This window comes from Plectropomus leopardus, chromosome 17 (assembly GCF_008729295.1).
Source record: "Plectropomus leopardus isolate mb chromosome 17, YSFRI_Pleo_2.0, whole genome shotgun sequence".
NCBI lineage: Eukaryota > Metazoa > Chordata > Actinopteri > Perciformes > Serranidae > Plectropomus > Plectropomus leopardus.
In genome coordinates, this window is record NC_056479.1 from 5,911,891 (window position 1) to 5,927,712 (window position 15,822).

The following is a 15,822-nucleotide window of genomic DNA, read 5'->3' on the forward strand; positions in this document are numbered from 1 at the left end:
GCGGTAAAGACGTCTGTGTGACAGGCTGCATTTTCCCCAGGAGCCTCATTCACCCCCATCCAAACCTGCACCTGCTGCCTGCCCTCCAGTCTGTCTGTCCTCTGTCTGTCTGTCTGAAACACAGGATGCAACTTTTTCACAATACAAGTTACAAAATGAAGAGGAAAGCAGTTTTTGGGGGGTTAATCTTGCACTTACAATCTTCATTGACTGTTTATTGGTAACTTTTGAACAGCTGGTCAATAGTTAGTCAGCTCCTGCAACAATTTATGATCTTTTAATGCCAAGATTTCATGCTAATTCAACCTATTCCTGCATTATTTGCAAAAGTGTGCAATATTCCCCCAATATTAGAATATTTCTGCAAAAAATGTCATACATGATAAATGACTGTGGGTTTTTGGCAATAACTTTAATTTGCTGTATCGTTCAACTCACTTATGATTAAACCTCCTATAGCGCACCACGTTACTGTCTGTTCTCAGGTTATGCCAAGTTTGAACTTGAGCCCAGTTGGGAACTCAGGAATCCAAGAGAACGGGAAACAACAGTACACTCAATGTGCGATTTTGATTACGGCAGCGTTTTTGCTGATATCAGTGGCTCAGCTGGGATCAGGTGACACTTCAGCAGACCTCCACCTCTACATCTGATCTGTGACCAGGTCCGCTACACTTTCAGCCATGGCAACTGTAAATTACAGTGCACAGATCTTCACTGTAATGTATATTTACAATGAAGTGAAACCTGAAACACTGTCTCTGTGTTCATGTACATATATTTATTATCTTTTATTTGAATGTATTGAGATCTGTTCATATGAAGAGCAAAAAGTCCACAAAGGCAGCCCTGTAGTACAAGATTAACTTGTCAACTTTTATTGACCTTACTGTAATTTTAACTCTTTTTTATTCACACAACATCTATTACATGTCTATCACTCCCAGGAGAGAGAGCACCCCTATGATGTTCTGCCTGAGGTGTCTTTCATTTCTCTCTGAAGGTCTAAGGACAGAGGGTGTCATATAGATTGTGAAACCTCTTGAGGCAAATTTGTGATATCAGGCTTTATAAATAATATTGATTTGACCAGACTTGAACTTAGGCTTTAGACAAACCAATTCGGCAGTGAAGAGATCAAACGATTGACCTGCAAGTCCTAATTTCTGAAAACATCGGCACACATTTTCAGTGGGCTTATACTAATAAATCAACTGCACTTATATCAGAAATATCTTTTTTTTAAAAAAAAAAAAAAAGAAGCAAACTCTTAATTTGGTGCCACAATAACAGAAACAGAAGTGTATCTGTCTCAAATGTCGATTGATGCAATGCATTCTGGGATATTTATCTACTCCAATTTTACAAACACAGCTTCAAGTGTATTCGGAAACTAAACCAGATGGAACAGGAACACATTGGACTCTTCTTGATTAAATACAGAATCGGGTCTGTACCTGGGCCTGATGACAAGAATACAGTCTGAGAGAAAGACCTCCACAGGTGTTTTCACTTACTTTGCCTGTCTCACCTGGACCGTGTGTGTTCCTGTATGTGTGTTTTACCCCTCACTTTTCCTGTTTGTCTGTCAATGATGATTTACACCTTTACCACTTCTGCTTTTTTAGATGAGTTAATGGACTTTGGTTGCAATTTGTTATTATAACTATGCCAAACTTCAGCCTGAGGAGAGCTCTCCTGTCCTGCATCTAATCAGGATGCCTCCTGCATGCCTCCCATTTGGTTTCATTTATGCTCAATGTTAGATACGTATACAGGCACAGACGGAGCCTTGTGTCCTTACTCTGCATTCATTTCGTCAGTATTCATGCACATTTTTTGAAAGCACTGGAAATCCTGGGGACAGCATAGTGCATTTCAAGCAAGACACAACAAAGACTTTTTAAAAATGGCGGGACCGAATGAATCTGTGATAAGGTGAAAAGAATTCTCCGTTTACATGTCACAATAGATTTTATGGCCTCTCAGACCGCTGCCGGTTACAAGGCTGCCTCCATTAAAAGGAACATTATTATAACCTCCTACAGATCATTTGTTGACATTTGACTCCATTCTCTAGTGGCTATATGCTGTATCTATGTCAACATAAAGGATGCACTGAAGTATGTAGGCAGTAATAGTTGCTATGTTTGAAATGAATGGATGTTTTTTGTACATAAAGAAAGGATAAATGAGCTGTTATAGGTTTTATTGGGCACGCACAGCTGGTAGGAGGCTGTAGGTGGACCCAGACCACTCCTATGTTGGGGCCTTCAGGACTGTCTATGAAAAAAAGCAAAGATTTAAAGTAGTATCTTCTGTGCTCTGATTATTTATTGAACACAGTAAAGGATGCGGATACTCAGCTGCAGCTCTTGCTGACAGTCAGGCGGCTGGATGTCTTCTTTTTTTTTTCTTGACTTCTTAAAGCAGCAGCAAACATTGTGGCTGGCAGACAGAACTCATTAGCATCTTGTGACTTCCATCTACTCTGCCGTTGGATAATAATGTTACATGTATGTGCAAATATCCAGTTCTTATGACACTATAGATTATCTTTCTCCTCAGATTTTTTTGCACTTGTTTACTTGTACAAATTCTAATGTTAATAACCAACTTAATTTCTTCCAAACATGAAACATGGTGCACATATTCAGGGATCCTTATCCCGGCATGCCACTGTATTTGGTAAAAATGTCAACTTTCATTTGGCTAAGAGATTGCATTCCCTCTGTGTGTGTGTCTGTGTGTGTGTGTGTGTGTGTGTGTGTGTGTGTGTATGTTGGGTTAATCTGGAGAGTGGAGTCATTTTCCCCTCTAATGAGTGTGTTTGTATAAACTGAGTCTTAATAGGATCAGTAGAGTCCTATAACAGCCCACAGTACACACTGAGGAACAGCTGGAGGGAATTCACTGTCTCTACTCACACACAAAGATACACACACGCAAGCACACACATGCCTACTATGAGGAGGATTATGGGAACTATAATATGTCAATTTTAATTGGAGGATTCTGCAAAACACCTACAATCTACAACATCTCTGAATGACAGCTGCAGTATGTAAGTAAGTATTGTTGGTATGGTTTCTCAATGACAATGTGCACATTTTCTCCTCATGACTCTTTTTTTTGAACTCATCACACGCTGCTGCTTTGTTTGTGATTTCGGCATCAGACACACGCACCAAAATCTATTGACAAAATATCATACCGCCACCTTTCGCAGAAGTATGGCTGCTTGGATGGTAGATGTAGCTGAGACACTGTCGGTAACGACGCAATATAAGGAGCCAAGAAGTCCCTACAGGTCAGAGTTGTGGAGGATGGGTAAAACAAAACTTTTTTTCAAAACTCAAGCTTTTTGGCCTAAACCTAATCACATGCTTGTGTTTCACAAGAAAATAAACATAAACACAAGGTTTTTTGGAGTTTTTTTGCGTTTTAAGTTTATTTTGAAAAATATTATGTATCTAATGAGCATACTCTGTACATTTCTTGTCAAAACAGAAGTATATTTGAAAAGACCCAATGCATATAACAGGCTTAAATTGACACACTGTCCCAGAACATCAACAACAAATACAGGAGGGTACCTAGTGTGTGTTATGAAGACATGATTGACACTGACAAAGTGGCAATAGCGAGTTGGGATGGAGGCCAAATGTAAATCACGTTATCCTTGCCCCTTCCCTCAAACTCTTCTCCTTCACACCGAAACTGTGACAGAAACTGGAAATTGAAATAAATAAATACAAAAATAAAAATCAGCTAAAAAAAATGTGATGCTAAAAAAAGAGTGACAAAGAATTTATGTAAGTCTTTTAAAAAACACATCAGAATACAAAACACATCAAAATAAAGTAAAAATCATTTTACTGCCTGTGTTTTTTTCTTTGGATTTTATTTTGACTGTCAATCTTTCCCTTTTCAGTAGGCCATAATTTATTTTCAATACCAAGATTCCTGTCATGTTCCAGCTCCCTACCTTTCAAAACAAAAGTGGATGTGTTGTGTTTTCCTGTAAATTTCACTCTAAAATGTGCAGGGAAACAGCTGAAGAAAACATAATTGAGCCTAGAGTTCGGATGACTTTGTTAGGCTCAAAATCTGACTTTTTCATGAACAGTATCTGTGGCCTGCAGCAGGTAGAAAACTCTGCAAACAGGAAGAAACAAAGGACAAAAAAGCCGAGGCCAATGTTTAAATAAATCCAGCCCTCGGCAGAAGATTCGACACGAAACGAAACTGTAGAGTAAAAGGTGCTTGAAGTTTGTTGTTCTCGAGTATGCACTTGAAGATAAGTTAGCAGAGATGTGTAGCTGTTGTAGCTGCCTGGAGTGTATCGTGTTACTGGCTGCTGCTGCAGTGAGCTGTGTTAACTCGGACGTCGTGATCTACTGGCTGGTGCCGGGATTTAATTCAGACGGCAAACAAAGCTGGGGTGAACCCACAGATGGTCCCATATATCCAATGGGAAATCTTGTCAGGGGCATCTATCCAACAGCACAGCAAAATATATGTGCTAGTGTGTGTTTTTATGTGTGTGCAGGTGTGTGTGTCTTTGTGTGTGTTTTCAAGCCAGAGAGAGGATTTAACCATCACACAGACAAAATGATTCACAGCTCTATTTTAGGAGCTCTAAAGCTAATAAATTACATGCTGACAGAGAAGCAGAAACCAGATAAAATATGTTTTCATTCTCACTATATTAAAAACATAATTTGTGATTTGCTGTTAAGTTTGATGCATGTATAATATTTTCTCACATAATTTTCTTAATTTTCTTAATAGTCTCACAATAACGGCAGCATGATAATGTCATGTCTTTTATTAGGAGCATGAAAGACATCCATGTCCACCACAGGCTATGGTGGAAGCAAGGTATTATAGGTAATTGTCTTTTTTGTATTTTGTTTTGTCATTACATTAATTGGTCAAGGGTTCTGCATTCCTGGTGAGAAGAATGCACATGATTCAGTCCATCTGTGTGTCTGGGAGAATGATACACATATGAATACAACAATTCTGTTTTCTAGAAATTGTGTTATGCGGCTAATTAGCAACAGCAAAAATGTACATTTTTATCAACATAATGAGGAAACGTTAATGTACGTATCTGGTAAGGTGCCAAATGTTGATAACTTAGTTCTATTTTTTTATTTTGCTAGTAACATCCACTCCTATCAATTAAAGCATGCTTAAACTTTTTTTAATCATTATGTCGAGATGCTCTTGGTTTAGGCACCTTTTTTAAAGGGATAGTTCACCCCAAAATTAAAAAAAAATAAAAAATTTCTCTTACTTTTTAAGTTTTTCCTGTAGTGCTATTTAACAATCTAGGTTGTTTTTGTGTGAGTGACATGTTTCCATCAGGCGTATTTTTATATTTGCAATTTCACAATTTGCACAAATTGAGGGTTCATGGAAACCCACACAGTGTGTTTCAGCTGTGCCTCATGAAGAATTGCGAAAAAGGTGCAGTGTGCGTTGCTATCAGAAACCAATTGGCATGTCTAAGCATTGATGTCTGACAACCTGGAGATGAAAAAGGGCTGGATTATCTTAAATAATCATCATTCCTGAAAAGAGACAATTCTGTTAAGCTTTTGAGCGCCATAAGCCGAGTGCCATTTAGTTCCATTTTGTTGGAGAGAAGGCAGACATATCTTCGGATATCTCCATTACTCAGCAACTCACACCAAAACAGTCCAGATTGATAAATAGCACTATAGGTAAGAGGAAAATATTTATCATTGATTTTGGAACGAACTCTCCCTCCAACGTTTAACCAAAACCACAGTCTTTTCTTAAATTTTACCTTGAATGTCTCCCTCTGCTGGTGTTCCTTCATCCTTAATTTTGCTGTAGTTATCATAAACATCTTCTTGTCTCCTTTCCCAAGACTGCAAATCACATAGGAGGTGACAGAGGAGAGAGTGAGACCAGGCCCCTTCCATGGCACGAAAATTAACATGGTAAAAACCCTGAGTGGATTTAGTTTATTGAAAATATTCTAACATATCAGGCTCAGACATATTTCCATCATGGAAAAAGAAAAAAAATAAACTATGTTCCAGAGGATAAAATGAACTCAAGATATATGAACTTTTTCTCTGATGTCACAATCTGGACTTTCAGTGTTCAGACTGGTGTCACTAAAAGCTGAAGTGAACCGCTGTCATTTTACATATTAGTGATAATATTTTAACTGTTTAGAGTTTGTCTGCAGATAAATCCAACAGCATTATCACACATTTATCAATGCACCGTTTTCGGCTCTGTTTATTGACTCTCCTGAAGTGCTTTGTCACTCTGAATCAGACTGAGCTGCCATACATCACACACACACACACACACACACACACACACACACACACGCACACACACACACACACACACACACACACACACAAGCGGCAAGCTTTATTGATCTGGAGGTGGGAACCATAAAATGAGAGGTGATGGATCGGTGCGGTGGGCGGCTCGGCCTTGTCGCTGCTGATTTTCATGCCTACAGATGTGAGCTCTCTGCTGGCTGATCGATAAAAGGGCCGGGCTGGTTTCTACATGTTCTTCCAACACGTCACACCTGGAAAAACAAATAACAGAGAGGTTTGTTGCATTAGAGCAGATCTATAAGTCTGTCATGCTGGACTGGGGTTTCCCTAATAACTAGAAATATCTTTCATCCTCGTTCTGTGAGGGATTTGTCGTTGTTTGATTGATGTATATGTAAGATTCATAAAAAAAGACATACAGCGTGTCCAGCTGAGGCTGCAATCTATATTATACTTCGAAATGTCACAAAGTGCTGTACATTCACTCAAGAACTGCACTTCTACTTTACTTGAGTATTTCCATTTTTGTGCAGCTTTGTACTTCTGCTCACTATATTTGTTCGACAGGTTAATATTTTACAGATAACATTTTTCATTCCTTCCTCTCAAACCATGTGTCTCCAGATATGTTGATTCTGAATGATTGTTATAAACTCCTCACACTGCTTGTTATATTGTATCAACATATCTCAACTAGTCAAATAAAGCAGCTTAGTCAGCGGTCGCATGCTTCAAACTGTGACTCTGTAGGTACCCCTCTAGTGTCAGTTTTGGACCCTCAGGGATAGCATGTCATTGTGTATTTTCAAAATAAATTTCCGTGTTCACAGAAAACACAGGTTTTGTCACAAAAATGACTTGAAGTTTTACGTAGCATAACAAAAGTTTTTAACATTTCACATAGGGCACGAACAGTGCTCCCCATGGTAAAAGTCCTGTATTTATTTGACCAATCCATCACACCTCCCTTCCGTCTGCCTACCAAATTTGGAGTTTCTCATTCTTTCTCAGGGATGGGTTTACATTTGAGTTAGTTGAAAGCCCAGAACATCTGATACAGACACTAAAAAGTGCCTTGTACCTTAGAAACAGACTTTGACAGCTACTGTATTTGTAACCCTGAGAACGGGCTAAATACAGCATGAAGGGATAATAAGCAAATCAATAAGAAAAACTTTTGGGTTTGCAGGTTGTAAAAAAATACTCTGGCTTGTTTATCATTGTTGTTTGATTATAAATATTGGTATGACAATAATTACATTTTCTGATGCCAGTTGCACATCTTAACAGATATCGGTGCAGGTGCTAAGCAGTTGTTTTCCACCAGGTTTTAATCCTAGAAGGACCATTTAAAAAAACCCGAAAATTTCTATCACTTCTATCACTGTTTATCGCTGATTCTATATACATACACATTTCGAGAAATTTCTGCTATTAAAATCAGTTGAGCAAAAAATATTAGTTAGTCAACAATTAAAAAGGCAAATATTTTGCTAATCAACTCATCTTTTTAATGATCATTCAAGCCAAAATGTTACAAATATACTGGTTGCAGCTTCTCACACGTGAAACTTTTTTTTTTGTCATATATGACAATAAACTGAATATAATAAACCACGAGACATTCTGAAGGTCACATGTGACGGAACCTCTGATGCGCACTTGTCAGTATTTTAAGTTACAAATCGATAATGATCATGACAGTTGGTTGTAGCAGCTCTGAGTGCCTTGTAGGGTTTTTTTTTTCTTAATCAGAACAGTCCGGTCACGGTGATGACGCACGAGGAACCGGGATACAGAGAGAGAGAGAGAGAGAGCGAGAGAGCGAGAGAGAAAGAGAGAGAGACAGAGGACAGAGAGAGAGACAGAGAAAGAGAGAGAGAGAGAGACTCCGCTGTGAGGATCACGTTTCCTCAGTGAGCGTCCTGCTCTCTGACAGTGAACGGTCCTCTGTTGGTGATGCTGGGAGGTGTGGAATGTGGTGCTGAAGTAGATGGAAGATCTATAATTGATGGTTTTCTGTCGGAGAGTCCGGACCACCTGTCACTTCTCTGAGGACAAACTAATACAAAGAGGAGAAAAGAGGCAGAGACGCGCGTAATTTCTCTGCGTCTTTGCCGCGCCATGCATCACCCGCTCCTTCTCCTCGACCTCCTCTGACCGCCTCCTGCCTGTTCCTTCTTGGATGAACTTTCTCGCCGCTTGCGAGGACGCGGCCGCTCGCATAGAGATCATGAAGACGACGCGGAAATGTCGCGCGCTGCTATCGGTGGGTCTGAACCTGGTGGCCCTGTTCTTCTCCACTACCGCCTTCATCACCACGTACTGGTGCGAGGGCACCCAGCGCGTCCCCAAACCCAACTGCAGCAAGCAGCGGCGCCACAACTGCATCGACTACGGCGTGAACGAGACGGACCAGAACAAAGTCCACTACAGCTGGGAGACCGGGGACGACCGCTTCCTCTTCCGCCGCTTCCACACCGGCATCTGGTACTCCTGCGAGGAAAACATCCACGAAGCAGGTGGGCAAATCAATCCAGGTGTCGTTACCATAAAAATAAAGCGAGTTTAGGACTTATCATGCACTTAAAGACGGCAAATATCACAACAGGTTGTTCCAAAATAGGTAAATATTCTTGTTTATCAGCGCTAAAAATGTGTCCTGGGTGCGTTTAGAACCAGTTTTGGCTCGAAACACACTTACTTTAAATAATTCAGCATCTTGTCTGTCAGCAGTTGTTGGGTTTGTGCCCAGAAGTTTAGTTTGCTTTTGAAGCAGAGCACGTCTGGCTCCGCGAACTGTCTGTCTTGGATAAATGAAAGAAACACGCCAGCAATGTCATTTTTACGCACAAATCTCAGTGCGTAAATTCGACATGACTTCAGTTTCTTTAAACCAAGTTGGTATTTTTGTGTTTTGATTAATCGTGACTGGAAAACATATTCAGGAGGTTTATGAAGGTTGTTCTGATGCGTTTAGGGTTCATTAAACACTGTGTCGACTTCACTGTACTGATTTTCCAAAGAAAAAAAGAATAATTTTCATTAAAGGTGAAAAATTAATTGATAAATTGAATGACATAAAAATAATTTGCGGCTATTTTGATGGTCATTTTCAGGTTCCAGCTTCTCAAATATGAAGATTTACAGCTTCTCAGTCCTATAATTGACAGGATGTTGGTTTTGGATTTTATTCTGACCGAACAACAAAATTTCAAAATGTCACCTATCACTTTGGGTACCTGATCTTTCTGACATTTTGCAGTCTCAACAATTCAATATTTGTGGAATTGATAATGAAAATATGTTATTTTCAGCCTTGCTCGTCACTTACCCTGAAATTTTATGAAAATATATCAATATTAATGTTGTTATTTTCAACAAATGGAAAAAAAAAACAAAAGGGAAAAAGGCTCAGTGAGTGAACTGTGAACTAACTGTCATTTTTTTCAAAGAAACTGAAGGAAATAGTCTACATTTGGGGGGACTATTTTCAGCAGCGGACTAATCCACGTTTAATGTTTAGCCGTTTGTGATGGTCTGTTAGACTGTAGAAAGTGTTTCTGTGTTTCTGTCCATCTGAGAGGACAAAGCTGAACAGTCACGTCCCGACAAACAACAAACAGGATCTGCAGCTTCTGTTCTGCAACCAGCGTGTGTGTGTGTGTGTGTGTGTGTGTGTGTGTGTGTGTTAAGACGTATTCTGGCAGCCTGTGAGAGTAAATAAACAGTTTAGTGAGACAGACGGGAATAATGGGTGTAACAAACAATGTGTATTTTGACCACTTTCGGGTCTTGAAGGCAAATGCTGATGTTTCGAGCTGTAAAGACGTCTGCAGATGTTGACTATCTGTACATTTGACCACATCCTGCCCCTCGGAGGATGAACCAAATCCCCAACAGACACAACTGTGAGCACTGGCAGTGAGGAAATTTTGGCATGTGTTATTTTGGCTTTTTTAAAATCTGTTGGCTATCTGGTGATGGCAGAGCAACAAGGCAATTATCAACGAAGGGCTACAGCAGCTGCAGTTACATAATTGCTGAGGTTTACAGGTGCACGGGTGATTACGTTATAATGTATTAACAGGATCGACCCTATTAGTTTTCTTAACTATGACCTACAGCTCTAGCCTCAAGGCAAACTTTTTAGCTCCATTACATCACGTTCATTTGGCACACGCTTTTGCCCAGAGCGACTTTCAATAAGTTGGCCGGTGTGCTCCATTATTAGCAGCGCTCTGACTCCCTGTCTACACCAGCTGTGTAGCAGAAGGAGCACGTCTGCACAGCCGCACCTTCAGTCCTGCTTCAGAGTCACTTCAGGATGCTGTTTTTCCCTTCTTTTAATCATATTCAGGGTATGCTTCTTACATAGAACATACGTAATCTGGTTATTCATCTCTCAATATGCATGATCATAAGAGTGTATGGGTTTTAGATCATCTGTGTGCTGTTTTGTATTTATTATTCACCATGTTTAGACGAGAACGGCCCAACTAAAATGGAAATATCTTTTTTTTTTTTTTTTTTTTTTTTTTTAAATCTGCGTTCATATAAACAATATAAAACAATCCTCATGTACAGGAATCCACAAAACAAAACAAAAATGCGGTAGTGTGCAGGCCAGGCCAGTAGTAGGTGGTGTAACTTGTTATGACACAACACAGAAGAACATCATGTGCATGCACGAAGTGCGGCCATGACGTCACTGTTCTCACAGGATCTGTACATTGCCAGATTACACGGTTACAGAATGTTTTTTTTTTTTCAAAAGATTACACTCTGGAACCTGGTTTTAAAACTTTGCGTTTTTAGGCCCCCAGTGGTCCATTTTTTGTGAGCAAAAGGCAAAACCGCAACAAAAATTTAGCGTTTCATGCAAGAAGCATTGCCATGTAAAAGGCCCCTCAGTCACAATGTTCTGTACCAACAAAGATCAGAAGCGAGGATCAAGTGTTTACATGACAGTGTTGAGACGGTGTGAACATCAGAGTGACATTAGTGGGTTAGCTAGGTGGGTGGGTAGGTAGAGTTTTCCATGCTCTGATGGTGGCTAAATCACCATGGTAACTTATGCTGCAGACCTAAACTGGTCAAAACTAGTATATCTTAGGAGTTTCGCCTTTAAACGGCAAAAAAACAGTTTGAGTGTCGCTCTGTAGTCAATGTCAATACATGACCAATGCCAATTCTTACACTGTAAAATCTGACAAATTGATTTCACTTAATTTTTTTTAAAAACCCAATAACAACATAAATTAAGATTAATGGTTAACTTTACTGTCCTCTTTCAAGGCGATCAGTGCCCTTATTTAAAATAAGATCAACTTGTCAGATTTTACAGTGTAGCTGAAGGGTCAAGTTACATTATAAATGCATTTCATCCAACTTATTGGGCCCCAACGTTACATATATGCCATTGAACAAAGCTCTGCAATTACAGTAGCGCTTACTGTGTCTATCACAAAATTGATTAAAGTATTGATATTTATCACAGATAATATTCAATCAATAAAATTAATTTCATTTAGATATTCCTAGAAACCAGAGTGATATTTTTATGTATCCCTCATTATGACACAGAGAGAGCCTGGTTCTGTTGAGCTTGCGTCATGGTGCAGGCCAGACAGATTTCTGAAACCAGGAGGAACATTAAGAGGATGCCCCCCCCCCAAAAAAAAACAAAAAACAGTCAAACCCACTGTCAGATGTGTGTAAGAAGCTTAACTAAAAAATTGTCTGGGGTACTGACTACTTATTAGTACAGCTGAATCAGCAGTGTGTGGTGTGTGATCATACATATTGTGGCTGTAATGAACATTAAAGCAGGACTGTAGACTGTTAGTCTTGTTTGATAATTTATGCTAGCTGTGATTTGCAAAAGAAATATTTCTCGTGGTTATATTTCTGCAGGGAGTGTAGTGGATTTTTGAGAGGTCATTGTGTGTTTTTTTATGGATTCTTGACTGAAACCTGCAGAGCGTTTCAGCGGGTCACTGTTTTTTTTTAAAGACCCCGGCAGTCTGGGGGTTTCAGTGCAGTGACCATGTGATTGCATCGTTTGTGTCCGGTCTGGGACTTGGTTGCCTGTCATTTCCTTTTCCATTTTCTCCTCTCATTTCTTGTCATCTCTCCACAGTGACTCCTCAAATAAAGGTAGGGAATGGCAAAAATATATATTAGAAAAAAAACCTGCTGCCTCATATTCTACCTGCACCATATTTTTCTTGCCTTTACGTCACATCGTCACAGCTCAACTTAATCCTGAGATCAGGTCAGCCAGGATGACTGAGAACACCTGTGCTGGAGTTCAGGGCATTTGAGCATCTTTTACCTGTAAATGCCACAGATTTGTGAAATGAATTCTGGTTGAGTGAGAAACTCTACAGGAAGACCCACCAGGACAAACTGTGGTGGATTTCCTACTTTACTCAATGTTTTATTTAGCTGTTTGCCTCCTTTTTTTGGAACAAATTCAAAATATATGATGGTGGCTGTCTGTGCTGTGATGAAGCAAACATATATAGTTTATTGATATATTTTTGAATCATACAGCTCAGCAGTTCTCCCACCTCATGACTTTTAACCTAGTCATGCACCCCGGATGTTACACCAGCAGAATTTTTGTTTTGCATCAAGGATTAAGTTAATGGAGCAGACGTTTGTGGATTTTGTCTCCAGTTTCAGTGATCTGAAAAGTGAAATGATGTTGAGACAACTGGACTAAGTTTAGTTTTAAAAATCCCAACACACCCTTGGACTCAGCCTTTTAGGGGATGAAATGCAGGCGGAGAAAACAGGCGGAAAACACACAAAGGCAGAAAGTAACACAAGACATGGCACATGGAGGAGTGAATCTACAAAATAAATCAGGAAACAGACTGGGCATGATGAATACAGTATAAAGGAAAAACACAAACAGAAAACCCTAAAACATAGTCCAAAACACAACAATATTAACAAAAATCCAGGATCATGACACAGTTGAGTTGAGTTGAGTCACACCATGTGGTGTCAGTGAGACTTAAGATGATGGCATTTATTTAACTGCCATTTTGGTGACCATAAATATTTTCAGCTGCACTACTTTTTTATATTTCTTGTTAAAAATGGTTCAAAAGTAGAATTGTTTGACACATAACAGTGTTTTTGCACAAGTTAAAAAATGACTTATGTGTGGCTGTCAGGTTTCTTAAATCCGTGTTTAGGGTCTCATCATACGTACATTTACAGCTATGTCATAAGGACAATTCATCTAGTGAAACTGCTCACATGATAATATCTTACACTTTTGTAGGATCAACCCTAATGTCTAAAAACATAGTGGCATAGTGCCAAAAAACGGGCATTAAAAGGGCTGAAATTCAGAACATTAATGAATATTTCATAATTATGATTAGGACTGATGTGGGTTAAAAAATGTAACTTATATAAATTAAAAAAAAATAATATCAATGTATGATATTTTTGTTTTGGAAAGGTACATTTTGTGCGCAGAGTAATACAAGTGTGTGTAGGGCACAAATTAACTCTTACAACAAAGTGTGCAGATCGGCATCGTCAGTAATGAAAGCCATGCATGGCTGTGTGTCAGGTGTGCTGTGGAGGTGCTGAAGGTGCAGGGTGGATGTCTGTTGCAGCGAGGGAGAGAGTGGGTTCACACATGGGGCAGCTTTTATTGCCTGGAAGTCCCTGGTAAGCTCAATCAAGCCAACGACCCTCCCATGTCAGCCAACGGCGTGATGAGGACAACCTCCAAGACAGTGGGAGGGGCGTCGCAACATATATCACTGAGCAGAGAGTTATGTTAATTAACATCCTACAGTGCAACCCCCCCTCCCCCAGAACAAAACAAAAAAACTAATTTCAAAGCCGCCCCTAATGTTCCCTGTGAGGATGACAGGCAGCACATCCTGAGGAGATGACAGACACTTTGAGCCACCAGCAATCGCTGATTAACTTTCATTAACTTCCAAACATGTTCAGCCTCAGTAATTAACAAACATCATCACTCTGAATATGAAATAACACCAGACTGTTCATTTAACTCTAGACAGACATAAAGTACATCACCAGAAGTCATAGAAAAGAAATCACAATCAAGACTGTGCATATTGTAGGGTTAATTTTACAGTCAAGCCTGCAGAGGAAATGTTGGTGCTTCAGAATTTATTACACACTGGTCGAATTATCACAGATTTCTCCATCATTTTTTATCAGTAATGGTTACAATGTACTCACCAAGGTTATATCTGAGATCTGGGAGCACATTACAGGCTGTAAATAAACCATCGAAATCACTTTATTTAGGGGTCAAACTAAAAGTGAACGCACCCAAAATGTCATAAATAATCCTTCATTGTATAAAACAGTGTGAGCACAACTACAGGAGGTCAAGGCTGAAGCAGGTGTGATGTGATGGATGTTTACAAATGACCATTTGGGGCATAATTTTGCCACTCACCTTTGTGTCTGAGGATTTTGGTTCCAACCTGTCTGATCAAGTTATATAAGAATACAAACAAAACGTTTGATATTCCAACTTTTACTGACTTAGTTGACTGTCTCCTCAGTTGGCCGCACAAAGTACAGAGGCCGGCAACTTTACGTTATGCATCAACTCCATGTTTAATGTTGAGCTCAAATACAATACATTTACCTTGGATCATTTTTATTTTATTTAGACAGATCAGCGTTGTTTAAACAAAGGGAAAAGATTGTGTTCTTTCATAATGGAGTATTTCACTCCCCAATGGATTATTTGTATGCTAATTATTCACCCCGGGGTACATTGAATTTGGGATGAATACTTTTTTTTTTTTTTGCCTTGGGTAAACAAAGAATCCCAAAACAGGGGACATTCATGATCAACTGAAGTAAAAGGAGGGTCATGTTTAAAAATAGCAAAACTATATCCAAACATCCATATACTGTATGCATGTTTTAAAAATAGTTTTGCTGTTTTTAAACCTGGACCCGAATTAATATTTGCTGTTTTAGGATTCTTCATTTACCATGGAGGCGTGTGAGAAAACCTTTTTTCTTTTTTTTTCTTCTTTTTTTTCACAGTTTTCTCTCCAAATTCAACACAGATTAAGTAATTTTGACACACATTAAGTAATTGATCAACAAATGATCATTTGGAGGGTGATGTGTTCGTTTAAGTTCTGAAATAGTAAAATTTTCTAATTTTTTTTACTGAGATGTGATGTCGAACTAAATTGTCAATGTTGATGAACAAAATTTGGGCTTTACATTAACTAAAACATGTCAGCGAGCACAATTAGCTGCATGTGAACATAACTCTAAAGCAATTTCCCCCATTTCTTCATTAAACTACACCTACCCCATACAGAATTTTTCAAAGCTGATGATGTAAATGAATGAGCATGTGAATTGTTGGGATTTCGGTGAGTTCAGCACATAGTTTCTCAGTCTCTTGGCATGAAGGGCAAATAGTTGGAATATTTGGGCAGCT

General features: G+C 39.1%; 1 protein-coding gene across 1 annotated transcript in view; it reads left to right on the plus strand.

Moving 5' to 3' along the window:
* The first annotated feature begins 8,284 nt into the window (after nucleotides 1-8,284).
* Nucleotides 8,285-15,822, plus strand: part of gsg1l (gsg1-like) — a 45,382-nt gene continuing 37,844 nt past the window's right edge. Inside the window, exon 1 of the mRNA XM_042505100.1 lies at nucleotides 8,285-8,863. Coding sequence (XP_042361034.1) covers nucleotides 8,527-8,863 — 337 coding nt within the window. The 5' untranslated portion in view covers nucleotides 8,285-8,526. The remainder of the gene's footprint in view (nucleotides 8,864-15,822) is intronic.